This window comes from Platichthys flesus, chromosome 6, assembly GCF_949316205.1.
Source record: "Platichthys flesus chromosome 6, fPlaFle2.1, whole genome shotgun sequence".
In the NCBI taxonomy this organism is placed as follows: domain Eukaryota; kingdom Metazoa; phylum Chordata; class Actinopteri; order Pleuronectiformes; family Pleuronectidae; genus Platichthys; species Platichthys flesus.
The window spans coordinates 6,828,059-6,855,761 of NC_084950.1; the positions used below are offsets into that span (position 1 = coordinate 6,828,059).

Here is a 27,703-nt window from a genome sequence, read left to right on the forward strand (position 1 = left end):
AAATCTAAAGGTCTGTCTGACACCCACATTAGGAGGGTTAGGGACCATTGGAAGTCATATATTTTGTAAATAATTATTGCTTTTGATTTCAAACTTTTTTAAATTTGGTTATGGATTTTTCTCAGATACCTTTTGTAAATAATGTGACTTGGAAAACTAAAATGTTCCCACCATGAAGCCTTGTGCTTTTGTCTCCAATGTGATTGTAAATCTATTATTTGTCTAACTCTATTGAGATTAAACTGCAAGACAAAAACATTGTTGTATATATTTAAATTTGGATTCACTATTAATCAAATGCTATCTATTTACAGAAGGGATTCAAGTAATTTTGAACAAATTTTAAAAAGGGTTTCCTAGAAATTAGTTTATTGCTAATTTAACAAATTAGCAAACTGTAACATCAATGTTACAGTTGTGATTTTCCTCCTATGGTGAGCCAAAATATCTGATGTCCCAGGGGTTTATTATAGTATCACAGATACTGATCAGTGTCGCATTATAACGTGAAATGTTTTAAAATGTGTTTTTTACATTGTTATATATTAACTTCGTTATCGTGGAAAAAACCTGAACTTTGATGTGAAAGTCTCCAATGTTGTTAAAATGTTCCAATATTTTTTAACTATGAGATGTTTTACATTGTTTCCTGAAAAGCCTTTTTGCAATAACAAGATAGCATTCCACATTGTTAATGTTCCTACATTGTCATAACATGAAACATTTTACACAATATGAAACATTTCTTGTTTTAGTGTGATACTTTTTCATGTTTCAATAATGTAAATGTCATGTTATAAAGTTGAATTATAACATTAAACGTATCTTGTCATTACAATAAAGTTTTTATAATATGATACAGCCTGCATCTGCATTTCAACAACAACCAAAAATGTGTCTTGGGCCAAAGTGCTACAGCAGCTGCAGAACAGTACATTGTACAACAATAACAACAACAAAAACAGAACACAAGGACATACCACGTTATTATGCAGAGGAAATGTGAGTTGCATATTGCACCTGCCCTGAAAACAAGATCAACAAAGTGTGAAAAACCAAAGTGTAAAATGTGCCAGACAAAGTGCAGCGGTTATTGAGATTCATGACCAAAGTCAACAGAGTAGTGGGACAGACGATGGGATGAAGGAGAATCGGTCAAATACTAAACATACTTCATTATCTGATTCTGTAAATGGCTAATGATGCACCTGTAGGGTCATACTGGCGGCAATCAGACATATAAGGATCAGGAATGAAGTACAGTGATACTAGGTTGTAGACAGCTCCTCTAGAGGCGGTGGTCTTGTGGCAGAAACTTGGACTATGGGCAGAAAAGGTCTCTGGTTCGTCTCTGGTTCGACTCCACGGAGAGACAACAAAGAGACGAACCTGGATTGATCTGTCCAAAAATCCAAGAGTCTCCCTGTCTAGTGCCCCTGAGCAAGGCACCTTACTCCCCCAACATCTGCTCCCCGAGCGCCGTACATGGTTGCTCACTGCTCTGTGTGTCCTGCACCAGATGGTTCCTGCACACCTGCATGAGTGTGGCTTTGCATGTCTGTGCATGTGTTTGGGACTAATCTCAAACACGTTTTATTATGCAGAAATTATTTACAGTGGATGAACACTGTAATACCCAAGCAACAAGAGAAATAGCTGAAGTGTGAGGACACATCACACACGATGGCAGACAAACAGGAATAAGGGTCCAGACCTCAGTCTGATCCAGGTTTTGAAAAATCCTTATCCTTCGTTCAACCTTTCCAGACCTGACACACATATCCACCTGTAGACTCAGGATGTAGCTGCTTCCAAATACACACATATCAGAAGAACTTTATGATCCGATGGGGAAGCACTCAGTAGCTTAGAGTGGCTGACAGTTACTGTTGAGTTGTGTTGCACTATTGCTGCAGCTACCGTTGCATCCGGAGGAAAGAATAAATGATGGCGTTATCTTTAGCCGTTGTTGGCGTATTTATTAACAGACTGCTGACACATCAGTCTCACGGTCAGAGCTACTTTTTAACTGACACACTAACATATAGCAACTTGGCTCTTATAGCCTGTACCTTGGCGCCATCTTGTGGCGTAACCATATATACATATTACAATACAGCATTACATCTGAGTACATAATAAATATATCTCAACACCCCCACTTGTACTCAGGTTGCTATACTTCAAGCAAAAGAAACACAGTAAAACAGAATGAATGTGAACCTCTGTCATACACATATCAATCTCCAAAAAGAGCATTTGCAAACTTCTTCAGTTTCAACTTATTTACAGGTTTGGTCATTACATCAGCAACCATGTCATCAGTAGAACAATACATCAAAATCACCCTTCCCTCAATCACAGTTGACCTGATAAAGTGGTACTTTATGTCAAAGTGTTTACACCTCTGTCTGTGTACAGGGTTTTTGGCAAGAGCTATTGTCCCCTGATTGTCCTCATGTACAATAGTTTGTGTGTAATTGTAGTTATCTATACCCCCTAGTAACTGCTCCAGGTATAGACACTCCTGTATGGTGGAAGCCAGTGCCATGTATTCTGCCTCGCAGGTTGATAGCGCAACTGTGGGTTGTTTTCTAGTCTTCCACGAGACTAGAGAGCTGTTCTGACTAAGACTGACACAGTATCCTGTGGTACTGCGTCTGTCACTGGTATCAGCCGCCCAGTCAGCATCACTGTAGGCTTGTATACCTAGCTCCTCACTGTTGTTTCTCTTAAAGCTTAACCCTTTCTCTGCAGTGCCTTTGAGATATCTTAAAACATGCTTCACAGTGACCCACTGCTCCTCTGTAGGCTCAGCAAAGTACTGTGATAATCTGCTCACCACAAAACTTAAATCCGGTCTGGTACAAGTAGTCAAGTATATAAGACTACCAACAGCCTCCCTGTACATCCTGACATCTTCCATCTTCACTGCATCTTCAGTATACTCTAGCTTCTGCTCACAGGGTGTTTCTCTGGTCCTACAATCTTGCATATTAAAACGCTGTAGTATCTTGTTAGTGTATCTTTCCTGTGACATCTTTACACATCCATCTGATTGACTGAAATCAATACCCAGAAAATGTTTGAGTTTTCCTAAATCTTTCATCTTAAACTTTTCTGCGAGCATCTCTTTCACCTTTTTCAGTCTCTCTTCATTGCTTGCTGCAATGATCAAGTCATCGACCCATGTGATTATGATCACCTTCCCTTCATTTGACTCTTTGGCATAAACACAGTGGTCGGCTGGGTTTTGTGTGAATCCATCCTCAGTTAGGCAATTGTGCAAAATCCTATTCCAATTTCGGCCGGACTGTTTAAGACCGTAAAGGGATTTCTCTAGCTTATAAACTATACCCTCTTTTTCTTCATAACCCTCTGGTGGATTGATGTAGATCTCATAATCTATGGGCGCGTGCAAGTACGCAGTTTTCACGTCCATTTGGTGGAGGAGTAAATTCTCCTGTGCAGCTTTTTGTAGCACCACTCTTATACTCGTCATGTCTGCCGTGGGTGAAAACGTCTCCCCATAGTCTACTCCCATTCTTTGGCTGTAACCCTTGGCCACAAACCTTGCTTTGTATTTGTCTCTCCCATCTACATCAGTCTTGATGGCGTAAACCCATCTACCCCCCACTGTTTCCTTGCCTATTGGCAGTGCTGTCGGGGTAAAGGTCTTGTTCTCGTCTAAGGATTGGATTTCCTCATCCATGGCTTTTGCCCATTCTTTTGAGTTATCTGACTCCATTGCCTCCCCAAATGTCTGTGGAATACCACACACCGCTCTACAGCAGTAGTCTACTGTGATATGAACCGCATCACTAACACAGTTTTCAGTTATGAAGTCATTTAAGTGACTCGGCGTCCTTCTTTCTCTAGTTGGATACCTTCTACTCTCTGGTTCACCACTTGTCACACTTGACTCTGGAGCATTTTCTGTACTCCTACTGACCTCCTGCGTGGTTCCACTAGTCCTGGGTCTCACAGTGTCATCATAGCTATCACTTGGATCTGGCTCACCTGTCTGTGTTTGTTTTTCCACAGCTGACTTGCTCACAAACTTTACTAGTCTGTGTTTTTGTACTTTGTTTGTATCTGGATGATACACCAAATACGCTGGGCTGTTCTTGTCGTGACCTACAAAATGCCCCTGATCACATCTGGAATCAAGCTTCCCTTTGCTCTGTTTGTACGTGTAACATACAGACCCAAACTTTTGCATTTTGGATACATTGGGCTTTTTGTCTGTTAGCAGCTCATAAGGAGTCTGCCCTGTACGTCTGTTAAAACATCTGTTCCGTACCATTGCTGCTGTTTGTACAGCGTAGGGCCATAGCTGCTTTGGTAGTGCACTTTCAACTATCATGCACCTACCCATCTCAAAAAGAGTACGCCAACCCCTCTCTGCTGTTCCGTTCTGGTGTGGGGAATAAGGAGCTGACGTTTCATGTCTGATCTTATTCTTCATCAACAGTGCTTGGAAATCACTGCATGTAAACTCTGTTCCATTGTCGGATCTGATGCACCTCACCTTCCCATAAGGGGATATATCAGCTAGGAACTTTTCTGTAGCCTGTACTGTGTCACTTTTCTTCTTTAGAAAATAAACAAATACTGCACTTGAGTAGTCATCAGTAAATGATTGCACATATTTGTAACCATCTCTCGACTCAGTGGCTACGGGACCTGCAAGATCTGTGTGTACCATCTGTAGGGGAGCCTTTGCTCTGGTATCAGGGTCCCTATTTCTGGTTTGAGCAAACTTTCCCTGAATACACACCTCACACTCTTGTTCCGGCCTACTCGTTTTGCCTTTGATCTGCATACCTACAACAACATTTTGCAATTTAAGAACGTCCTCATAGTTACAGTGGCCTAATATTTCATGCCATGTCTGTATGTCGTGACAGGCATTACACTTATCATTTGATTCAGATTCAGTATGTAAATAATACAGCTTTCCATACACATGAATGTTAAATCTGGTACCTCCTCTGGTTATAAGGACATCTTTATCTTCTTTGAAGACAACCGTAGCTCCACTCGTAGTAGCTGCCTTCACCGAGAAGATGCTCTGGGGATATGACGGCACGAACAAAGCGTCTCTCAGTGTCGCCTTTCGTCGCTGTCCCGTGCTGTCGATGAGGGAAACCTCAGCATTCCCCCTCCGCTGAGCTATCCCGCTGCACCGGGTGCCGTCTGCCAGCTCGACAATGTGCGTTTCTGGCCTGAACGCGCTGTCGAAACTCTTGAAAACTGTTATGTCAGTGATGACATGAGAGGTAGCTCCAGTGTCCACCATCAGACCTCTATCCTGGATGCTGCGCGCCGGCTGCCGCTGGGTTCTGGTTCCTCCGTCTCTCACGGTGAACGCGTAGTCCTCGTCGGCATCTTCTGAGACTTTACTCACACCATCTTGTTTGTCCTTACGCCTGCACGTTGCATCTTTGTGGGTGTCACTTCTGCAAAAACTACACCATGTCTTCTGTCGACACGCTCTCGCTCTGTGGCCTTTGATGCCACACTCGAAACATAACATTTCTGTGTCTTCTTTGATCCAGCCGCGGGCGACTGTTTCGACTGGACGCCTTCCTCTTTTCCCTTGAGTCTTCATCACGCTGTCGCTAGACTCAGCTGCGTTCATCTTCTCTGTTTCTTCAAAACTTCGTAGTTTAGTCTTGAATTCTGCAAACGTGATGTTATCGTCCGTGTGGGCCACATGTATTGCAAATGGCTTAAAACTCTCAGGTAGTCCTTTTAAAACCATAGCCACTAGCAGTCCGTCTCCTAACGTTTCACCCGCGTTCCTCAGCGCTGTGATGGCGGTTTCTGCTCTGATGATATAGTCCATTATGCTTTCATGGTTTGCCTTCTGAAGCGATGTCAACGTGGTGTACAAGTTGATTATACGGGGCTTTCCCCTCCCTGCATAATACTCTCTCAATATTTTCAGAGCTTTTCTTCCTTCATTAGGTGCTTCCCTCATAACTAGTGAGAGGCTTTTATCATCCAACAGTAAAATTAGCTCTGCATATGCATCAGCATTTTTACCTGCGTCTGCTGCTATGTCTCGTTCTGACGTCGGTTCTCTCAGAACAGTGTCCTTTAGTCCATTCAAATGGAGATATCCCAGCATTTTGGTTTCCCAAATCTCATACTTGGTCTCATCTCCGTCGAATGTCGGTCGAGGCAACCTGCTCGTCCCTCGGTGTTCCATCATGCAAGCTTGCTTTTCTCCGTAGCTAGCTTCCCGTTAGCACGCGGTTCGTTGCGACTTTCTAACTGTTAAACTTTTCTTCGAACGACTCCTGGGCCCATAACCTGTTGAGTTGTGTTGCACTATTGCTGCAGCTACCGTTGCATCCGGAGGAAAGAATAAATGATGGCGTTATCTTTAGCCGTTGTTGGCGTATTTATTAACAGACTGCTGACACATCAGTCTCACGGTCAGAGCTACTTTTTAACTGACACACTAACATATAGCAACTTGGCTCTTATAGCCTGTACCTTGGCGCCATCTTGTGGCGTAACCATATATACATATTACAATACAGCATTACATCTGAGTACATAATAAATATATCTCAACAGTTACAAAGAAAAGCAGCACACAGGAACACAGGGAGGCCAACGTGAATTTGCTACAACATTGAATGGGATCAATTTGTGCTCACGACTTTCACTCTTACAAAGAAGAGTTGTGTTGTTTTAGAGGTTTCTTTGTGCTACAACCCAAACACTTGTTATGTTGTTAGTGGCTCTGAGCTGTGTGCTTCCCCTGTGTGGACTCAGGGGAAGCTCTCGTGGTTTGAAACAAACGATGTTCGTCCTGAATCTGTGTCCGTGCGTGGTGCTTGTGTAACAAATCCTCGTGAGTGAGTCACGCCCGCAGACTGATTACACATCAGGCTGAAAAACCAACAGCAGCAGAGGAAATCCACTGTGTCCAATAGCGGCCGAGTGTGGGTGGGCGGTAATAGTGAAGTTCTCATCCCGATAAATGGTTCCAGACCCTGATCCCGCAGCTTGTGTGTGTCGTGTGTTCACCTGAGCGAGATGGAGAACAGCCAGGAGAAAAGGCAGGAGAAGCCAGTGCGCCTCATCGCGGCTGTTTGCAATGACATGGGGATCGGGAAAGACGGACACCTGCCCTGGAAACTACCGTAAGAGACACACAGATTTTTGGTATTTCATTCATATTTATTAGGGGGGAAAGTTTGTGACTCCAGCAGAGTGTGTTCGAAACAGGGGTTCGTACGGGGGCTCGCACAAACCGTTTTAGAATCGCCAAAAATTCCATTGACAGCCACAGTACAATGAAACAGCTGTGAGAAGAGGAGGAGCTTCGACATGGAGATTTTTAGCCTAAAATGATAAGATGCCCTTTTATCTTCAAGGGAGCTTTCAAAATCTGTTATAAACAAAATGGTAAAGTAAAAAGGAAATATTTATCAAAAAAAGTTAAAGAATAAAAAATAAATAAAATAAATAAAGCAGTTGGAGGCTGTATACGCAATGCACGGTCTGGGCAATAACACAATGGCAATATCAATATATCAAATGTATAAAAATACAACAAACTTTCAATCTTTATCAATGTATTACTTTTGATCAGTATATATATGACTGATATTCATATAAGTTGTTGTGTCTATGTATTACTTACGCATTGAGCCAGTTCAGTGAAGAGGTACAACCCGTGATTGATCAACCGAAGATTTTTTTAATGTTTTGCTGTTTATATGAAATATTTGTCCTCCTCTGCTCATGAAAAAAAATGATTTTTGTATGTTTTTTAATGCATTTTTTAACTATATAATCTATAATTGCATATCATATTCATAAGGGTATTCCTCACTATATTTGCAAACTATTCATAGTTTTATCTTTGTAAAAGCCGTCTGTTTTGTGCTTGGATTAATAATGATAATGTGACTTTTTCAGGTCTGAATTCCAGTACTTCCTCAACACTGTCACCAGGGTGTCGAGACCAGGTATGGTCCTGGATCAATATCCTGTCGTATCATATTATCACCTCACTTAGGATCACGTATAATCCTGTAATGTGTTGATGTGTTTTATTATATGAAATGACGTAAAGGCCACTACTATAGAAGATGTTATCCTCATCTTCCATGCTTATCTCTGGAGTTGTAGTACCAGGCCTATTCTGTGTGTGGGACAATAAATGTATCTTATCTTATAATATGTTTCATCATCACAGACATGCGAGCTGTGCTGCTTGAGAAGTCGACGTTAGTATCAAATATTTGTATTTCTTTTGATTTCAGGAAAGATGAACATGATGGTCTGGGGTAAACTGTGCTGGTTCTCCCACCCGGAAACACTGTTCCCATTGGCTAATACTCTACATGTGGTGTTGAGCACCAAACTGAAGTGAGTCATATATCTCACACACACAGACACAGACACAGACACACACACACACACACACACACACACACACACACACACACACACAATCCGCTGGTCATACATAGCTCATCTGTTTTGTGTTGTGTTTGATGTTTTCAAACACAACTACACACACACACATTCTTGACTCTGTAGTTTTGAGGACACCTATAATGCATACTCATCACAATGTCCTTTTAAACCGAAGTTAGTCCTCAAAATGACTTTCAGACTTTCAGACTTTCAGACTTTCAGAGTTCAGTTTACCTTTAGGTTATTTCCACAACATGTTGTAACACCTCGGTTCTCAGTACAATGCGTTCCAGATGTTCAGCTTCGTTTCTCTGAACGTGAGCTGGCTTACGTAATACGACTCATGTAAACTCCCATCACTGCTCACAGAACAGGTTGGATTATTATGCCTCTCTATTTTATTTCAACGTTTTGTTTGAAGTTTTTCCCGTTGAAATGAATGAAAGGGAATGGACATGTCTTTTAGATTTCTCACCACTTTGAAATCAAACCACTTCAGCCCACTTTCAAACAGACCAAAAAACTTTCAGCTATGATCCTTGTATTTATCACAGTTTCTGAATTATGATATTTTAGCTGTAGTGCTTTTTATTGACAGTTGCAGTTTTTTTTTTAGGTCTTTTGTGCTTCAGCTCTTGCAGGAGCCCTTATCTGCTCAATATACTCCAGGGAGTAAACGCACATCTTTTGAATTTCTCATGAACTCTGTTGTCTTTCAGAAAAGTTCCAGATCATGCCCACTTCCTGTCCGAAGACTTTGAGAGCGCTGTCCGCCTGTCTGCAGAGCCCCCCCTAGCTGACCTGATAGAGACCATCTGGGTCGTTGGTGGTATGCAGGTCTATAAGGTAAATAGCTGCACATTCAGAGAATAACTGGTTCTAGCTCGATCTTTGACCGCTGGACAACATTTTTTGGATATTTATTGGTGATAAAATCCATTAAGCCTTATGTTATCTTGTTAAATTTACCTTTTTTTTTTCTTCACTCTCTTTCTTGTCTTTTCAACTGAGTTTTGCAATGGGACTTAATTGCCTGTAATTCAAATAAAAAGCATAAAACAGAAACACTGAATAACAAGGATCCATCAGATAAATCTTTAAAATGATCTCACACCAGCAGTGGTGTTGAAAAGAGAACTGCCATCAACATGCTGAGAGTTTCCTTTGCAGCTTAGATTTAGTCTCTCTCCTTCTTGTGCTGTATAACCATGAAGAAGCGTCACAAATGTGACCTTTTGATCTTGTTTTCTGACCAGGACGCGCTGAGCCACCCGTGGTGTGATCTGGTTTATCTTACCAATGTCATGGCTGACTTTGAGTGTGATGTTTTCTTCCCTGACTTTGACAGAGGAGTGTTCAAACTACAAGAAAGGTTAGTGTTTATTTTTGCTCCCGACTGTAAAGCGATTTTTACTTAGTTACAAAGCTAACATCAGCACTTTCCCTGTGGTTGCATTGTCTGTACTTGAAGTAGCTCAGTTTAAAAGATTCTGCTGACTTCCACCCTCACTGGTTTGCCGCGACATTGCTTTGAAAAGCAATGTTACATCTGTCTCCACGTAGAAAACTGGACTTATGTTTGTTGAAGACGTTTCACACAAGAGGTTTTTGTCTCCTCTGGCAAAAATATGTACACAACCACCTATCCCTTATACTACAGGAGTAACAAGTGACACTCTATTGAGGCTGGTAGTCTGCGTACAGTATTCTGGCCAGAGATCACATGATTGAAAGAGTGAAAGACGCAAATTTTGTCAACCTGGAAAAACCATTAATTACCAGAGGAGCTGGTTTAAGACAGAAGCTGTCATCCACTTCCAATACTCTCCCAGTTCTCTCCCCACACAGCTCATCACCCAACCACACGTCCAATCAAATGACCCTACTGACTCACACAACAGCAGGGGGGGTTCTACAACTTAAAGGTAGCAACAGCCATTCCCAGCTTGAATAAGGTTACAATGACCTGCATGTTTCACAGCACAACTCTAAACACAGGTACATACGTTTAATACCGGAGGAGAGGTAAAACCATTTTGAGAAAGACGAGCAAGTCCAGTTGTCTATGTCCATGTGAACTGTAAATACAACTTCTGTTCCATTGAATTCTATTGGTAAATTAGTGAGTGTGTCCATTGAAGGTAGATTATTACCTCTCGTTTTCCTGGTATCTATATTTTCTTTCAATTGATTCAAACAATATTTTACTGCTTTTATATCAGTGTTTTAATTTACAATAAGAGCTCCTTTAGATCCCATTTCATGGTTTGCAGATGATCAGCAGCCTTTCAGTGTTTTGCTTGTTTTTTTAAACTGTTCATCCATTGCATTGTTATATTTATATTTAGTTTTTTTCTTAATGAAGTCACAAAACCTTCTTTCTCCTTTTGTCTCCAAATAAGATTCCCTCAGGTACCGAGTGATATTCAGGAGGAGGACGGCGTTAAGTACAAATTCCAAGTATTCAAGAAATCGATCTGTGATGCCATTTAGACCAGAGACTGCAGAGATATTACCCAAAAACTAAATCACTGGATTGTTCTGTTCTGCCTTAAAAATCCTTTGCACAGCTCCTGGACAAACGGCAGAGGCGTGGCTAAAACCAAATCCCACAGTGTGTCGCTCTTATGCAAATTCAAGGAAAAGGTGTTGTAACCTTTAGTTTTTTTGTCAATGAGCATTACTTGACCAAACAGTATTTTTAATCCATGAAGAAACATTGAGAGTAGATAGTGTGGCAGCAGAGCAATTTGTAAACCCAAGTATTTGTGTTTCGGCTTAAATTTAGATTTGCCTGTTGCTGGGAAAATAATATTCTGCCGACATCTACCGTCCCTGAGTCACTTGTCAGCGTTTCCATGTTCTCCTCCTTGGTGATATTGAAGCTCGATGGAAAATAAGATTTGGTCGGGAGATATAAATAGAATGTGTAATTTGTTTTGGTTAGAAAAGCTGCGACATAGTTATTGCCATTGGTTTTCACTGTATAGCTTTTTGCTAGGGTTTTTGAATGAAGTGAGCCAATTAATAGACCAAATAAGTGACACTGGGCAAGTTTAATGTTTAATTTTTGAATAAAGTTTTCCTGGTTCATCCTGTTGTACATGGTCGTTTTTGACACAAGGGGGAGGCATTACAGAAGGACATGTGACAGCACTGAGTTAACCTGGCCAAAATGCCCAACTATATTAAAAAATGACATTTTTATCTGAAAATACAAGGAATCTCTTCCATGTTTTCGTTTTCACAGACAGGAACTTGCATAACAATGGGCAGACAAAAACGGAAGCCAAATTCAAGATTCAAGATTCAAGATTTTTTATTGTCAAATGCACAACAATAACATTAAGCAGACGCTGGGAGTGAAATGCTTGAGTTTGTAATTACTTGAGCTCAAGTGATTACAAACTATAAAATAAAATAGAAATAGTATAAAATAGAATATCAAAATTAAAAATTAAAAATAAAGTATATATATCTAAATATATATATAAACAGCTGAGGAGAAAATAAAACAACAATAGTGCAAATATGCAAATATTTCACGGAGAGGAGTTTTAAAGTCTTATGGCCTGGGGGATGAAACTGTCAGCCAGATGGCAGCAGGCAAAAATGTTTATGGCTGGGGTGAAAGGGGTTATGAGATGCCTACGTTTTTCCATGTGGACCAATGTAACTATTACATCACACCCTCTCACAGTTCTGAGCCACATTAAACGCACATGTATGGAATTGTATGGAATTGTAATAGTAGAAGAGGAAAAATGAATAACACAATTCGCCAAAGATGCTATGTCTATTTTGCACATGTTCAGTGTGGCTGTCACTGTGCTGATTGCACTCAGAGAAAAACATAGATTCAAATTTTGAAGCTTTTATCATACAGTTAAAAGTCTTGTCGGCTTGTTCTCTTTTGTGTTAGTTGACAATAACTCAGAGCTCAGTGTGTGAAGATGTCTCCAGTAGAGGGCGGCCTTCTCACACTGAAACACTTGGATCTCATGCATTCGTGTCCTTTGTGTAAGTTGTTTGTATACAGTGTGTTCTAGAGTCCATATCTAATGCTGTTTGTGATTTCAGTGATAGTCACAACAGATCTGTTGGCTTTCTCGAGATAGTGGTAGTGAATGACTGGCTCTGTTCAAGGATGCATAATGCTTGAGTCACTGCAATGCAAGTTAATGCCTACTTGACCTGTGTGATGTGCTGACACACACATACACACACACACACACACACACACACACACACACACACACACACACACACACACACACACACACAAACACACACACACACACACACACACACACACAGTATTTGTGTAGTGGTGGTTTTAGCCCCCCCCAATCATTTTCAAGTCATCTACTCTCATGATTGATGGTCTCATGATCTCATGGTTTAATTTTGTGTAACCGTGGTCTCTGTTCAGAATGATCTTATATTTGTAATGTCAGCATCTGGAGAGGAAGGTAAGCAGACATGTTAGTGCACAGTATATACACAAAAGAAGTTAATGCAGGTACCATTAAATCTGTTGTAGCTCAACAGTCCCTTCGCTCGGGTCATTGTCTTAATGTCTCAACAGTTTAACGGTCAATGACACATTACCTGCGTTCAGTGATGGTTTAAAAGGAGTCAAAACAATCTATACTGCAGATGATAAACTTTATTTTGAATCAAGTTATCTTTATTTGCTCTATCCCATCAGGAAAAGGAAACCAGCAAGCCATCCCTTTCCTTTTATGGGCAGCTGCTGTTGAGGGAGTTCTTCTATACGACTGCCACCGACAACCCCTGCTTTGACAAAATGGAGGGAAACCCTGTGTGTGTCCAGATCCCTTGGGACAGAAACCCAGAGACGCTGGCCAAATGGGCAGAGGGACGTCCGAGACCTGTGGATCAGCTGAGAGGAAGGCATGAAGGTTTGAACTGAGAAAATAAATCAGTGTGGTCAATAAAAGAAGTTAGTAAATGAAGTAAGTGAAGCATCCTGTCTGCTGTCCCTGCCGTGTACAGGTCTTTGAGGAGTTGAGGTTGGATGCAGATTGGAGCACCAACGCTGGCAGCTGGACGTGCTTCTCCTACAGTTCATTTTACGAGCAGGTCTTCCGCTGTTACTGCCCTGCAGGATTTGGACGAAGCACAGACCCCAGCGTCACATATAGATACGGTCAGTCCGTCTTCACATCTCTTCTTTCATAAGGTCTGAGGGCATGGGTCCCCTGCAGTCACTTAAATGATCCACAACAATATGTCACGGTGGGCTTGTGCTCTTGTGTTGCTTCACATGGGACTATCATTTGTCATGGCTGCATTAGTGTTGGGGGACATTGTCTGTTGAATTGATTGTTGCCGAGCGAAATTACAAATTGAAGTGCGATGTGCTGGCTAATCTGAACTCATGTCTCACTCCTCTAGCTCTAAATGCATGGCAAATTAAATGCAGTATTGATTCGCAACACTACTATTAATAATGATACGTTAATACACATCATCATATAACTTCTTGTAATCACATGCATCAACTGAGCAGACAAAGTCATCACACTTGACACATGAAAATCTATTTTCAGGCGTGACTTGCCCATATTGAGAGACCTTCCAGCCAAATACATCTACGATCCCTGGAGGGCCCCAGAGGAAGTGCAGAAATCAGCAAAGTGCATCATAGGAGAGCACAAGCCTATGGTGAACCATGCTGAAGCCAGCCGCATCAACATTGATGGCGGATGAAACAATTTTACCAGAAGCTTTCCTGCATTAGAGGACTGGGTAGGGACACGACTCAGATACTCCCATATTTATTTGAATGGGTTTTTCTGGAATGCTGCTTGTATAACAGATGTGCCATGTAAACATTTGTTTCAGAAAATAACCTTCAAAACCAACATGTTAAAGTTATACTAGGGATTTTCTATGTAGAGTTTGCATGTGGTGGTCCTGTAGTTTGCTGGCCTCCTGTGCAGGGTGTGTCAGCTGAACTCGTCTCCAGCTCACTGCGACCCTCAGAGGATCCGCAGTTATTCTTGATCATCGTTTTTACAGAGAAGCATTGTCTTGCATGTCAATTTAAATGCTTCTGCACAGTCAGGAGGGAACGTCTCCAACAAGTACACAATCGAAATGGTTGACAATGTGTCTGAATAAAATACATTTCAAATTGTACAAGGGAGATTACTACATTGTTTTTTTTTACTAAAAACTTGTTATTGACCACAGAGTATAACCAAACTACTGTTGATCTTCCCAATAAAACAGAGTTGATTAACTAAGTAAATGTTGTTACAGTGCAAATTACTTCATTATAGCTTCAAAAGTGCTTTCCGTCATCCTGTTGGAGTTGATTGATGTCAATGTTCTTTTTTTTAAATTCACACACAAAAAGAATGAAACTAAATCAATTACAAGTTGTCTCATGACGCATTGTGAAGAGGCTCCATCTGGGAGCAGCTCTAAATCCTGGAGGCAGAGCAAGTAGACAATAGGCGAGAGACGGTATACAAAGGGTGCCTCTGTCTGTATGCTCTCGCTGTGCCCTCAGCTAACACACAGTAACTGTAGCTAACAACCACGAAGAAGAACAAATGTGCTGCTCGTGGTCAATGGAGTCTGAAGAACTCATCTCAGATAATAGTGCTGGTTATCATTGTAGATCATCACATGTTGGTCTGGACAGTCAGCACATGACGTCTTGATCTGCAGATGCAGTACAAGGAGAGGTCACAGCTGAATTATTCTCAGTGGCTGATAAAGTTTGTCCGTTTCATTGAATATTCTGTCACAGCCACTGTTTTTGGCCAAAGCAGAAAAACACAAATGGATCATACATCAATGTTACAGTTTCCTCCTATGGTGAGCCAAGATATCTGATGTCCCAGGGGTTTATGGAAGTATCACAGATACTGATCAGTGTCGCATTATAACCTTAAATGTTATAAAAATGTGTTTTTTACATTGTTATATATGAACTCATATTTTGTATGTTGTTAAAACACCTTTTTACATTATAATATGCAATTTCTTTGCAATTAAATGTTTTTCACATTATATTTTCCGGTTGTTGTACAAACTTTTCACGTAATGCCATTTCTTGTTTTAGTGTGAAAGGTTTTAACTTTCAAAAAATCAAATGTCAGGTTATGAGGAGGAGGGAGGCGTTGGTCTAGTGGCAGAAACTTGGACTATTGGCAGAGAAGGTCACTGTCTCTGGTTCGACTCCATGGAGAGACAACAAAAGACGAACCTGGATTGATCTGTCCAAAAATCCAACAGCCCTACCCTGTCTAGTGCCCCTGAGCAAGGCACCTTCCTCCCCCAACATCTGCTCCCCGAGCGCCGTATATAGTCGCTCACTGCTCTGTGTGTCCTGCACCAGATGGGTCAAAAGCAGAGATTACATTTCCCTACCTGCATGAGTGTGCCTTTGCATGTCTGTGCATGTGTTTGGGACTAATAAATGCATCTTAATAAAGTTGAATTATAAAATGAAACTCATCTTGTTATCACAATAAACTTTTTATAATATGACCTGCATCTGCATTTCAACGACAACCAAAAATGTGTCTACAGCAGCTGCAGAACAGTACATTGTACAACAACAACAACAACATAAACAGTACACAACGACATACCACGTTATTATGCAGAGTAAAAGTGAGTTGAATATTGCACCGGATAAACTTAAACAGATATAACAAGATCAACAAGATGAAAAACAGCAATTTAACCTGCCATTAAAGCTTAAAAACCAAAGTGTAAAATGTGCCAGACAAAGTGCAGCGGTCACTGAGATTCATGCCCGAAGTCAACAGAGTAGTGGGACAGACGATGGGATGAAGGAGAACTTAGGGCGGATGGTTTTACACTGAAAGGCTCTGTAACGTCTGCCTGATGGTAACCGGTCAAATTCGGAAAATACAGAAAATATTATGCCATAATGATTTGCAGTGGATGAACCCTGTAATGACCAAGCAACAAGAGAAATTGCTGAAGTATGAGGACACGTCACACGTGATGGCAGAAAAACGCGAATAAAATGTGTAAAGCGTGTAAAATCCACCGTGTCCAACAGCCGCCGGGCGGTGGGCGGTGATAGTGAAGTTCTCCTCCCGATAAATGGTTCCAGTCGCAGACCCTGATCTCACAGCTTGTGTGTGTTCACCTGAGCGAGAGATGGAGAAGAGCCTGGAGAAAATGCAGAGGAAGCCGGTGCGCCTCATCGCGGCTGTTTGCAATGACATGGGGATGGGGAAAGACGGACACATGCCCTGGAATTTACCGTAAGAGACGCACGCACATTGTTTATATTTCATTCATATTTATTGGGGGGAGGGTTGTGACTCCAGCAGAGTGTGTTCAAAACATTTATTAACGAGGGATTCGTACAAACTGTTTTAGAATCGCCAAAATTGCTTTGACAACCACGGTACAACGAAACAGCTGTGAGAAGAGGAGAAGAGTTCAGTAAAGTTGGAAAGATATTCACAGACTCGGATTTCCCGGATCAATAAGTCATAAGTGAAACGTTGTTAAAGCACAAACGCTGCATAATTCCCAACGTGTAAAGGTAGACAACGGGCTACAGGCCAGTTATCATCAATATGAGTTGTCCTCAGTGATGGACACAGAACGTTGGTGTCTATGTACAGCCTGCCGTGAGACAAGTGAGCAGGGACCGTCTGCAAAGTGCAACATCGAAAAGAGATATTACAAAAATATTCACTATCCTCACTGTAATACTGTATGTTCTCATCAAAATCATGTCACAGGTCCAGGGAGTCCTGCTGATTATGCTAAAGTACTAAGTTTAAGAAAACGCGATTTAGCATTAATTTTGGAATATTTATTATTAATATTATTCAATAACATCGGTCTAATACTGTTTATTCTCACCAAAATCATGTCACAGATCCATGGTCTCCTGTTGGCTATGCTACAGTACTAGGTTTGGGAAAATGTGGTTTTGTGTAATTTGGGGAAATATATATAATGGAAAATATTCAGTAACTTAACTGTCATACAGTATATTCTCACAGAAATCACGTCACAGGTCCAGGGTCTCCTGAAGGTTATGCTTCAGTACTAAGTTTGGTAAAAAGTGATTTTCAATATTTTGGGGAAATTGTTATTATGGAAAATATGATTTACTTCACTGTAATACTGTATTGTCTCACCGGAATCATGTCACAGGCCCAACGAGTCCTGCTGACTAAGCTACAGTAAAAAGCTTAAAAAGAATTCTGCGACATGGAGATTTTTTGCTTAAAAAGAAAAGCTGTTCTTTGATCTTCGAAGGAGCTTTAAAAAAATGTTGTAAATGCAGTTCGAGCTAAAATTGTAAATTAAAAAGAAAATAAAAGTAAAACCTAAAATAATTCAAATAAAATAAGTGAAATAAATGTGACAGTTGGAGGCTGTATGAGCAATGCACGGGCTGGGCAATATCACAATGGCAATATCAATATAGCAAATGTATAAAAACACAACAAACTTATCAATATATTATTTTTGATCGGTATATGTATGACTGCTATTCATATAAGTTGTTGTGTATTACTTACGCATTGAGCCAGTTCAGCAGTTCAGTTCCACCGAAGATTTTTTTAATGTTTTGCTGTTTATATGAAATATTTTTCTCCTTTGCTCATGAAAAAAGTTGATTTCTGTATGTGTTTTAATGCCATATTTAGCTATATAATCTTTAATTGCACATTATATTCATAAGGGTATTCCTCACTCTATTTGCAAACTATAAGTAGTTGTATCTTTGTAAAAGCCGTCTGTTTTTTGTTTGGATTAATATTGAAAATGTGACTTTTTCAGGTCTGAATTCCAGTACTTCCTCAACACTGTCACCAGGGTGTCGAGACCAGGTATTCCCCCGGATCAATATCCTGTCGAATCATATTATCACCACCCTTAAGGTCACGTATAATCCTGTAATGTGTTGTGTTTAATTATATAAAATGACCTAAAGGCCACTACTATAGAATATTTTATCCTCATCTTCCATGCTCATCTCTGGATATGGCCTACAATGTGTTTCATCATCACAGACATGGGAGCTGTGCTGCTTGAGAGGTCGACGTTAGTAACAAATATTTGTATTTCTTTTGATTTCAGGAAAGATGAACATGATGGTCTGGGGTAAACTTTGCTGGTTCTCCCACCCAGAAACAACATTCCCATTGGCCAATATTCTACACGTGGTGTTGAACACCAAACTGAAGTGAGTCATATATCTCACAAACACACACACACACACACCCACACATTCTGCTGGTCATACATAGCTCATCTGTTTTGTGTTGTGTTTGATGTTTTACAAACACACATTTTTGACTCCGTAGTTCTGAGGACACAATTCATACTCGTCAAAATGTCCTTTAAACCAAAGTTAGCCCTCACAATGACTTGGTCTTCAGGTGTTTCAGGACTTTCAGTTTTGGCAGAGCTAAGTTAACCTTTAGGTGATTTCCACAACGTGTTGTAACACCTCAGTTCCCAGTTTTTTTGGGCTTCAGCGTCATTTCTCCAAACTTGAGCTGGCTAACGTAATAAGACTCATGGAAACTCCCATCACTGTGTGATGCCAATTTTACGTCGTTGTCAGGAATAAAGAGTGAATCAAACAAACAGTTTGTTTGTCTTTTATTACGAAGCTCAAACACAGAGCAAGGCTGTCTGCTTGAGAGTGCAAAGAGCCTCTCAGAACTGGCAGTTTAAGAAGCCCCCCCGAGTTCCGCAAAACAGTAGCAGAACTCTCAAAAACACATGTGCTGCACGCGTGGAGCAGGCAGATCATCTGATCAACACAATAACAGTATATCAAAAACAGAGGTTCAACCTTTAAGAAACAGCATTGAAACAGGAACTTTGTCTAGACACAGTCTGGCACAGACTCCAACAATAGATTTTTAGAGAAAGTTTCAGAACACAAACACATTCAATGACTCATCTGAACCTTGTGGTGACAAACATTGTTTCAAACAATGTTTTAATGTTAGCCTGGTCACTGATGCAGATGTATCAGATTACAAATTATGATTAGGTAAATTTGTTCCTGTGTTGTGTTTACAGGCACTACAGGAACAGTAGAATGTTCTATTACAACTGCTTTGTCATGACTGCTTGGTGCCCTGGTTGTATTATTATGCCTCTCCATTTTATATTTCTGTCGTAATATACTACTTCAATTAAAAATTCAAGCCTGCAACACAATTCAGCTTCTGCAGAAAACAGCCATCACACAATTCCTTCAGAGATTGACTGTTTCTGGTTCTTATTTCTGCTCAGTAGGACAATCTCACATGTATTTAGTTTTTCTATATATTTCGTACTTTCTGAAATAGTCATCGTTTTGTTTGAATTTCATCACAGTTTTTGAATTATGATATTTAGCTGTAATGCTTTTTATTGACAATTGCAGGTTCTTTGAGGTCTTTTGTGTTCAGCTCCCTCATCTTTCACTTCTCATACACAACTTATACATCAGGTTTTGGACCAACTCGTGTCGTATATATCACACACACGACACCTGGTCAGCTCTTGAGATTCGAGAGGAGCCCTTATCTGCTCAATATACTCCAGGGAGTAAACGCACATCTTTTGAATTTCTCTTGAACTTTCAGTGAAGTTCCAGATCACGCCCACTTCCTGTCCGATGACTTTGAGAGCGCTGTCCGCTTGTCTGCAGAGCCCCCCCTCGCTGACCTGATAGAGACCATCTGGGTTGTTGGTGGTGTGGAGGTCTACAAGGTAAAATAGTCGTAGCTGCACATTCGGAGAATAACTGGTTAAACTGAATAACAGGATCCAACAAATAAATCTTTAAAATGATCTCACAACAGCAGTGGTGTTGAAAAGAGAACTGCCATCAACATTCAGAGAGTTTCCTTTGCAGCTTAGATTTAGTCTCTCTCCTTCTTGTGCTGTATAACCATGAAGAAGCATCACAAATGTGACCTTTTGATCTTGTTTTCTGACCAGGATGCGCTGAGCCACCCGTGGTGTGATCTGGTTTATCTGACCGATGTCATGGCTGACTTTGAGTGTGATGTTTTCTTCCCCGAGTTTGACAGAGGAGTGTTCAAACTACAAGAAAGGTTAGTGTTTATTTTATCTCCCTACTGCATCATGAGAGAGCAATTCTAACCATTTTTGTCCTAATCAACAACCTTCTTTCCCCTTTTGTTTCCAAATAAGATTCCCTCAGGTACCGAGTGGCATTCAGGAGGAGGACGGCGTTAAGTACCAATTCCAAGTATTCAAGAAATCGATCTGTGATGCCATTTAGATCAGAGACTGCAGAAATTGAGATAATCAAAAAACGAAATCACTGGATTGTTCTGTTCTTCCTTAAAACCACTGTGCACAGCTCCTGGAGAAAACGCAGAGGCGTTGCTAAAACCCAAAGTGTGTCGCACTTGCGCAAATTCAAGGAAAAATGTGTTGTATATAACTTCTGTTTTTTGTCAATGAGCAGTACAGCTGGGAAAAATTGGACCAAACAGTATTTTTAATCCATGAAGAACACTGAGAGTAGATAGTGTGGCCGCAGAGCAATTTGTCCATCCAAGTATTTGTGTTTCGGCTTAATTTTAGTTTTGCCTGATGCTGGGAAAATAATCTTCTCCTCCTTGGTGATATTGAAGGTCAATATCCAACTGGTTTGCTTTGATGCTATGATGATATATCTTTCCATATATATGATGTAGAGATATCAATAGATTGTGTTATTTGTTGTGGTTCGAAAAGCAGCGATATAGTTATTGCCAATTGTTTTCACTGTATAGATTCGCTAGGGTTTTGGAATGAAGTGAGCCAATTAATAGACCAAATAAGTGAATGAGTTACATGTTTAATTTATGAATAAAGTTTTCCTTGTTCATCCTGTTGTACAAGGTTATTTTTGCCACAAGGGGGAGGCATTGCAGAAGGACATGTGACAGCACTGAGTTAACCTGGCCAACATACCTCAGATTATACCAACAGCATTAAAGTGATATTTAATTTATTCACTGATTCTGAAGCCTCTACTGATGCCTGAGTCTTGAAATAGTGATGGTGTACATTGTACATTAAGTATCATGCACACACAGCGAGCAAGGGGTGAAAACATAACCTCTGTCAAAAATAAAACTCAACTAAATGCTTTACAGTGTCTATCAGGGGCGATCTGGGGGGAGGAATAAAACTCCTGGTGCAAGTGCAAACACCTGAGTTTCAAATAAAAATAACTGTAGATTGTATTCCCATTGATATTCATGTAATTATGACCATTCCTGCAATATGATCGTAAATTTTTTTTGTTAATGGAAACTTCCCACCTCAGATTTTTTGGGGATACCTCTATACCTTTTTATAACATCACTGATCATGTGCTATCAACTCTCTGATCGTTACAAGCTTTAGGCCTGTTCCTCTTTCATTTACAGAAATATCTGGAAAAATTCACTTGTCAGGCCTTGACCACACCCACACTATGCACACCGCCCCCCCCCCCCCCCCCCCCCAAGGGACTTTTCTCTCTGCAGATACTGTGATTTATCATATAAAAAGACTGAATTTTTACGACGTAACTGATGTTAACAATATTAACAGTGAGGCCCTGGGCAAGCCTGACAAGCAGTGATCGTTACAAGGACACTGAAACTAAAGTTGCTGAATGAAATTGAGCCACAGTTAATTTCGTTATTTATCTCCGGTAATTAGTCAAAGTGTGATCCCTGAAAAAATGAATTTCTGACGCAGTAATTTTTAAAGAGTAGAGTTATTCTGGGTCTCAAGGACGAGCAGCGACACAAACGCTGCTTTCAACCGTGAGTGGCAGTGTGAAATCAGACATGAATGAATCTGCCAGCAGGTGATATTAACACAACAGACCGCACCACGCCACAGGTGACAAGTGCAGCGGTGACAGATGAGTCCATGATGTGAATCTCAGATGCAACGTTTAATATAGAAAGTAATTTACCTTCCGTGCATTAGACGTCCATCAATGTGACATTTATTTCCCTGCAGGTGTGTCTTCACTGTAACTGAGTCATCTCATCAAGTCACAGGTGAGTTTCAGAGACAAGTGATGTCACAAAACAATGGTAGGTGTTTTTTATACGGTAGTTTTTTTATAATAATAAGCGTACATTAGTATAGCGCCTTTCAAGGGACCCAAGGACGGCATCGGTGTAAAAATGATAGATTTTAATTGCGGTTGTCGCCCGTTTCTGGTGAGAAATGACCCATAAAGACAACGTTAAGAATGACTTATATCAATCAGTGTGCCGTGTTTGAAATGTTAGAGGACGATTTTATTCTCTCGTTAATTAACCTCTGTGGCTTGTCTGCGTGATCCATCGCACACAGCAGGAGACACAGCAAAAGGACGCTGGGTAAGAAATAGAGGTTATATATTTTATAGACACCCGGGGCCCCGTCTCGTCTACTTCACCTTCAGACATCCCGATGAACTCCTTGGATTGGCTCCTCAGCGCTGGGGACGGACACAACCCTGCGACACGATAACTTACATCGTCACTGATTAAAAAGAGTAACATCCGAACGTCAGCTGCAGTGAGCTTGAGGTGCGATGTGGCCCCTGGAGGGCTCCATGTTGAGAATGGTTTGAAAATGAACTCCATCTGCTGAGTTCGAATTCATTACCAGATGCACTCACTTTTGCATCATCTGCCCAGTGGCTATCTCCATGACTACAGCACCATGCTGACATGCAGACGGCAGCAGATGGGAAGTGGAAGTTGTTAATGTATACCAGCCACCCGCCTCCTCCCTCTGGACACACAAGTCCTCCCTTTCTTTGTTGTGACCCCATCATCCACATTACTAGAGCGGGCGAACCTCGAGGCATAAAGCCGTGGCTTCATTACTGGCGAAGCTCGCTCCCATTAAAAGCCACTCTTAAGCATTTTTCAAGGGCTTTCGCTGGCTCCCGAAGATTAAGACGCGTTTAAAAGGAGACGGGAAACCTTTTACAGTGTCCTCTATCGCCTTAGACACCGCTCCGTAAGATTGTATATTGATTTTGTGGCTTACTCTAAAAGAAATACGGGCACTAATCCATGACACACACGCACCTGAAAAGCTTATTAATAAAACCAAACATAATGGAAAATCAATTTTGCATAAATGATCTGAAAATCTAAAGATGGCCAAAGAGTGTGCTCAAATAAAGCACTTCCAATCCGAATCAAAAGAACTCCACTTCCTTCCTTTTTTCCATTTCATCCTGTGGGTGCATTTGAATTCATCTGCAATTCTAATGATGTGACATTTCTGCTGGAGATATCTTATAATGAAGTTTCTCCATTTGTAAAGTAACAATAAGAATCAGAGACACAGTTAGATCTCCACCCTGAGGGAAACAGAACATTGCTGCCAAGAACATTGTGTGAAAATGTGACTCAGGTAGTAAATAAAAGAGTTTAAAAGCCTTGTTTGTCCTCGGTAATGTGTTTGATAGACGAGTCGGCGTGTCTCCTTTTTAAACACTTAAGTCATGCAGCGTTATATATGTGAAGTTGTTGTGATGAGATCAATTGAAAATAAAGCAGTAATAAAGTCTTTATTTGCCGAGGGACTGTATTTCCTCAAACGTGTGACATATTAAGAGCCCAATGCATTTGTCTCACTGTCTGATGCTGCTCTGGGAGGCCGTGACACCACCATCCACAACTCCTCCGACAGGAATTAACATCTGTGATAAAAGCGCTCTGATTGTCATGTGTAATAGTATGACGCAAACTGATGAATAGGCTGTGATCACAATTGTCTTTAGTCTAATTTATAAATGAAACGTGTCGAGGCAAAAACGGGGGCTTGGAGAAAAAATAGCACTCCCATGACTCACAAGTTGTTTTCCACTTTTCATCCCCCAAGGTCGGGAACTTTTGGCAGCAGGAAACAAATTCTCTCTGCTGTACAGATTTGAGCACATGGTGAAAAAAACAAACTGAATTTGAGTCTTTACACAATAAATTCTTGCATTTTCAGATTGTTTGCTGTGGTCGATTAATTTGAATAACCTCTCGGGCATCTTTTAAGTCCACAAGGCATCATTGTAATTTTTCTAATCAAACTGTGAGGACAAACACATCAATTGTGATTCTAGAATAAATACTAGAAGTGGTTGCATCTTTAGACTGAGACACTTTATTACTGACACAGAATAAATTATAAGAACAGTACAAATCCAGTTTCAGCTTTAATTCCCTTACATCGGTTTTATACAACCTCTGTCAGTCGTCTACTTGTAAAGGGGCGACAGGGTTAAAAATTGGTCTCTCTGTGCGTAGCTGTAGTTTTCCATAGCTCATCTCAAAGTTCTTCTTCGTGCCATTAAGTACCTCCAGACTACCGGTCCCGAATTCATAGCCCCGCTCCCTCAGTCGCTGGATGCGATAATTCACTATTTGCGTGGTCAGCTCCAGCACAGTTGGAGTGCCCATGATTTGAGACATGCTGATCCCAGCATGAAGGAGCCCCTGGAAGCGCTCTGCCAGAATATCCTCAGGGTAGTACAGCAGAGCGGGGCAGTTGAGGACGATGTTCCGCAGCTCTGCCTCGGAGCAGCCCACGGTTTCCTTGGAGTACGCGAGGCTGCGGCGCATGCTGTCCGGGTTCAGCTCGACGACAAAGCCCTTGAGTTTGGAGATGAGCTGGAGGAGCTCTGCAGCGCTGAAGCCTTTGTCCCTGAGGAACAGCAAGTTCTGCCTCAGCACCTCCGGGGACTTGAGGAGAACAAACGGGTTCTGGCTCAGCAACTTCTGAAGCCAGACCTTCATGTTGGCCTCCTCCCCTCCCAGCTCCAGGTAGGCCTCCTGGAGGCCGCGCACCATCACCTCGTTCTGCTCCACCGGCCGGCTGAAACTCTGGGGGGCACTGGCCATTAGTTTGGTGATGATCCGCTTGTTGAGGTTTAAACTCTGGAAGTAAGCGATGTTCTGACGCTGGCTGTCGTGGTGACTGGAGCAGGTGAAGAAAGAGGCCGGGAATTTCTCAATGATCCCAACCAGCTCTTTCTGGTTAGGGCACACAATCATCCACAGCTCTCTCTGAGCCTGCATCTGCTCCGGGTGACAGAGGACAGCTTCAGGATGATCTGCTAATATCCGAGAGATTATGAACCCTGAGGCCCCCATGTCCTTCAGCTGATTGGACACCTCCCTGGTATATGCTGGGTTCATGTGCAGGACCCAGCCCTTAAGTTGCCGGACCTTCTGAACGTCCACGGAGAGATCATAGAGTTCCTGCACGGTCTGCTGGTTCTCTGTTGAACTCAGCGTCGAGCATATCCTGAGGCTTAGAGGTAGAGCGGCGACACGTTGGCACCGGAGGCCCAGGGATGTTGCGATCAACTTCAACATTGATGCAGAGTCCTGATGCTGATCCCCGGAGAGAGGGAGAGAAGAAGGGACATTGATTTGACAGCTGAGCAGGAAAATAACTATATATTGAACTATTGACAAAAAATTAGAGCACGACCAATAGCGATTTAGAGGGCAAATATTGATACATATACATTTCTTGCACCATAATAAATGCAAATATAGACGTATGACAGATGTAAAGAAAATCACAGTGTTATAATAATTTCCAAGAATTAGGGATAAGTAGTGAATAACCCATAAAATCACACTTTATCTCAGAGTACAGGTATAGAAAGGTCTCCAGAGTCTTTCCCACCGCCGAGCAGAGTGTTCCATGTAGGTCTTGTTTGTGGTTTTCTTATAAAATAAAACCCTTATGTCAAAGTTGGCATCTGAGCACCCAGAGACTCCTGCCCACGTTATTTATAATCGGACTGTTTATCTCTCTCTCTGCTTTGCCACAGTCACCGGTTGATGCCCCTCCTCACAGCCTCGTTGTCATCACACAGGATCCCCAGCAGCAGGGTGACGGTGACTCTGCAGAGCTGCTGCCAGATGTTTCACAGGGGACAGTGGAGGAGGAGCCGTTAATCACATCTGTTGTCAACTCGAGAGTAAAATAAAACTTTCTGGATTCTGGAGCTCGTTCCCACATAGTTGCCAGAATAAGTAAATCTGAACTTTACACTGGAGGCTCCCCCGTTGACTCAACGCATCAGGTGAACGACTTCAAAATAAAAGTCTTCCGTGCTTTTATTTAGAGAAACATGCTAACTGCTATTAGCTTACCGGCTAACCACTACAGGAGGCAGTGGCGCTGCTCCACCAGCATCGCGTGTGATTCCCCTGGGAGGTTTTATAATTAAACAAAACTTAATGTTAAACTAATGTGTTAGAACGCACGAGGATGTATTTAAATAACACGAACACATTTTTCAGAACGTGAGTTACCTTTAGCTGCGGTCAGCGGATGTGACGTTTTGTTATGAAACCGATTTCTTCTTCTACGGTTTTTCCTGTGTTGTCCGATTCACCACAGCGTCCTACAGAGGCGGTGGTGAGCACTGCAGCGAAGCACAACAAGGGTTTCTAATTCAAACTGGCCCCTTCAAAAAAAGCTGTTATTACTGGGAAGATAAACATTCAACATTCATTATGTAGAAAGGGTGATGTATTGAATGATTCCATACTCACACTGCCCTGATACCCCCCCCCCCCCCCCCCCAAAAGCTCCTTCTCTTTTATTGCGGCCCGTTAGTCCAGTGCTAAAAAAAAATTGGCCAAATAACATCTGTATCTCATCCAGCAGTCGGTGCAGCTCCAGAGCTCCAGAGCCGGCAGCATACGGAGGCCCTGATGAGTGCAATCAGCACAGGGCTGAATTGGACTGAACACACGGAGAGTTTTCTCACAGTTGGTGCTTAATCATGATGCTTGATCACCAGCTGTTCCCTCAGCAGCACGAGAGCCGCCGCTGCAGAGTGGGTAGCTGGGTTCATTATGGTTTATGTACTAGCAAACAGATGAAACGACTCGAAGGGGAAACCGGTTGGTGTGTCCTTTCTGTTTTGAAAGCCAGTATGTTGACATGAGTGAGCTGGTTAATCGCAGAGCACTGAGGGTGTTGTTATCGTGCTTCACGGGGGAACAACTTTCCTCAAAGAGGAAGCAGGGATATGACACGACATGTGGGCCTGCAGAATAAACAGCACCAATCTCCCTTCGTCTATTTGCAGTCAACCTGTTGAGACTTCCCTCAAGCGTTTAAGCAAACTCACGCAATCAGTTCATTCCCCTCCTGGCCCCTCCTCTTTCTCTGTTATGATATAATATATAATATATAATATATAATATATAATATATAATAT

The 27,703-nt window shown here is 41.5% G+C and overlaps 4 protein-coding genes across 5 annotated transcripts; 3 read left to right on the forward strand and 1 right to left on the reverse strand.

The window, feature by feature from the left end:
• The first annotated feature begins 892 nt into the window (after nucleotides 1-892).
• Nucleotides 893-15,849, forward strand: cry1b (cryptochrome circadian regulator 1b). Its single transcript, XM_062389670.1, is given in 6 exon segments — nucleotides 893-962; nucleotides 13,158-13,338; nucleotides 13,340-13,373; nucleotides 13,468-13,615; nucleotides 14,021-14,175; nucleotides 14,178-15,849. Coding segments are annotated over 6 exon segments (717 nt in total). The 3' UTR covers nucleotides 14,307-15,849.
• LOC133955588 (dihydrofolate reductase-like) lies at nucleotides 6,928-11,541 on the forward strand. Its single transcript, XM_062390498.1, has 6 exons — nucleotides 6,928-7,163; nucleotides 7,945-7,994; nucleotides 8,292-8,397; nucleotides 9,168-9,294; nucleotides 9,705-9,820; nucleotides 10,851-11,541. The coding sequence occupies exons 1-6, from the start codon at nucleotides 7,057-7,059 to the stop codon at nucleotides 10,939-10,941; spliced, it is 597 nt and encodes a 198-aa protein (XP_062246482.1). The 5' UTR covers nucleotides 6,928-7,056; the 3' UTR covers nucleotides 10,942-11,541.
• A 281-nt stretch (nucleotides 15,850-16,130) lies between the features above and the next one.
• LOC133955587 (dihydrofolate reductase-like) lies at nucleotides 16,131-21,296 on the forward strand. The gene is made up of 6 exons (XM_062390496.1): nucleotides 16,131-16,730; nucleotides 18,274-18,323; nucleotides 18,574-18,679; nucleotides 20,082-20,208; nucleotides 20,440-20,555; nucleotides 20,656-21,296. Exons 1-6 carry the CDS (start codon nucleotides 16,567-16,569, stop codon nucleotides 20,744-20,746), a joined length of 654 nt encoding a protein of 217 aa, XP_062246480.1. The 5' UTR covers nucleotides 16,131-16,566; the 3' UTR covers nucleotides 20,747-21,296.
• Nucleotides 21,297-24,602: 3,306 nt separating this feature from the next.
• mterf2 (mitochondrial transcription termination factor 2) lies at nucleotides 24,603-26,836 on the reverse strand. 2 transcript variants are annotated; one of them, XM_062389288.1, is made up of 2 exons: nucleotides 26,787-26,836; nucleotides 24,603-25,850 (listed from the first exon to the last, which is right to left on the reverse strand). In XM_062389288.1, the coding sequence occupies exon 2, from the start codon at nucleotides 25,830-25,832 to the stop codon at nucleotides 24,705-24,707; it is 1,128 nt and encodes a 375-aa protein (XP_062245272.1). In that variant the 5' UTR covers nucleotides 25,833-25,850; nucleotides 26,787-26,836; the 3' UTR covers nucleotides 24,603-24,704. The 2 variants fall into 2 exon arrangements, with proteins under 2 accessions (XP_062245272.1, XP_062245271.1); XM_062389287.1 differs by lacking the exon at nucleotides 26,787-26,836 and adding an exon at nucleotides 26,625-26,693.
• Nucleotides 26,837-27,703: the final 867 nt, after the last annotated feature.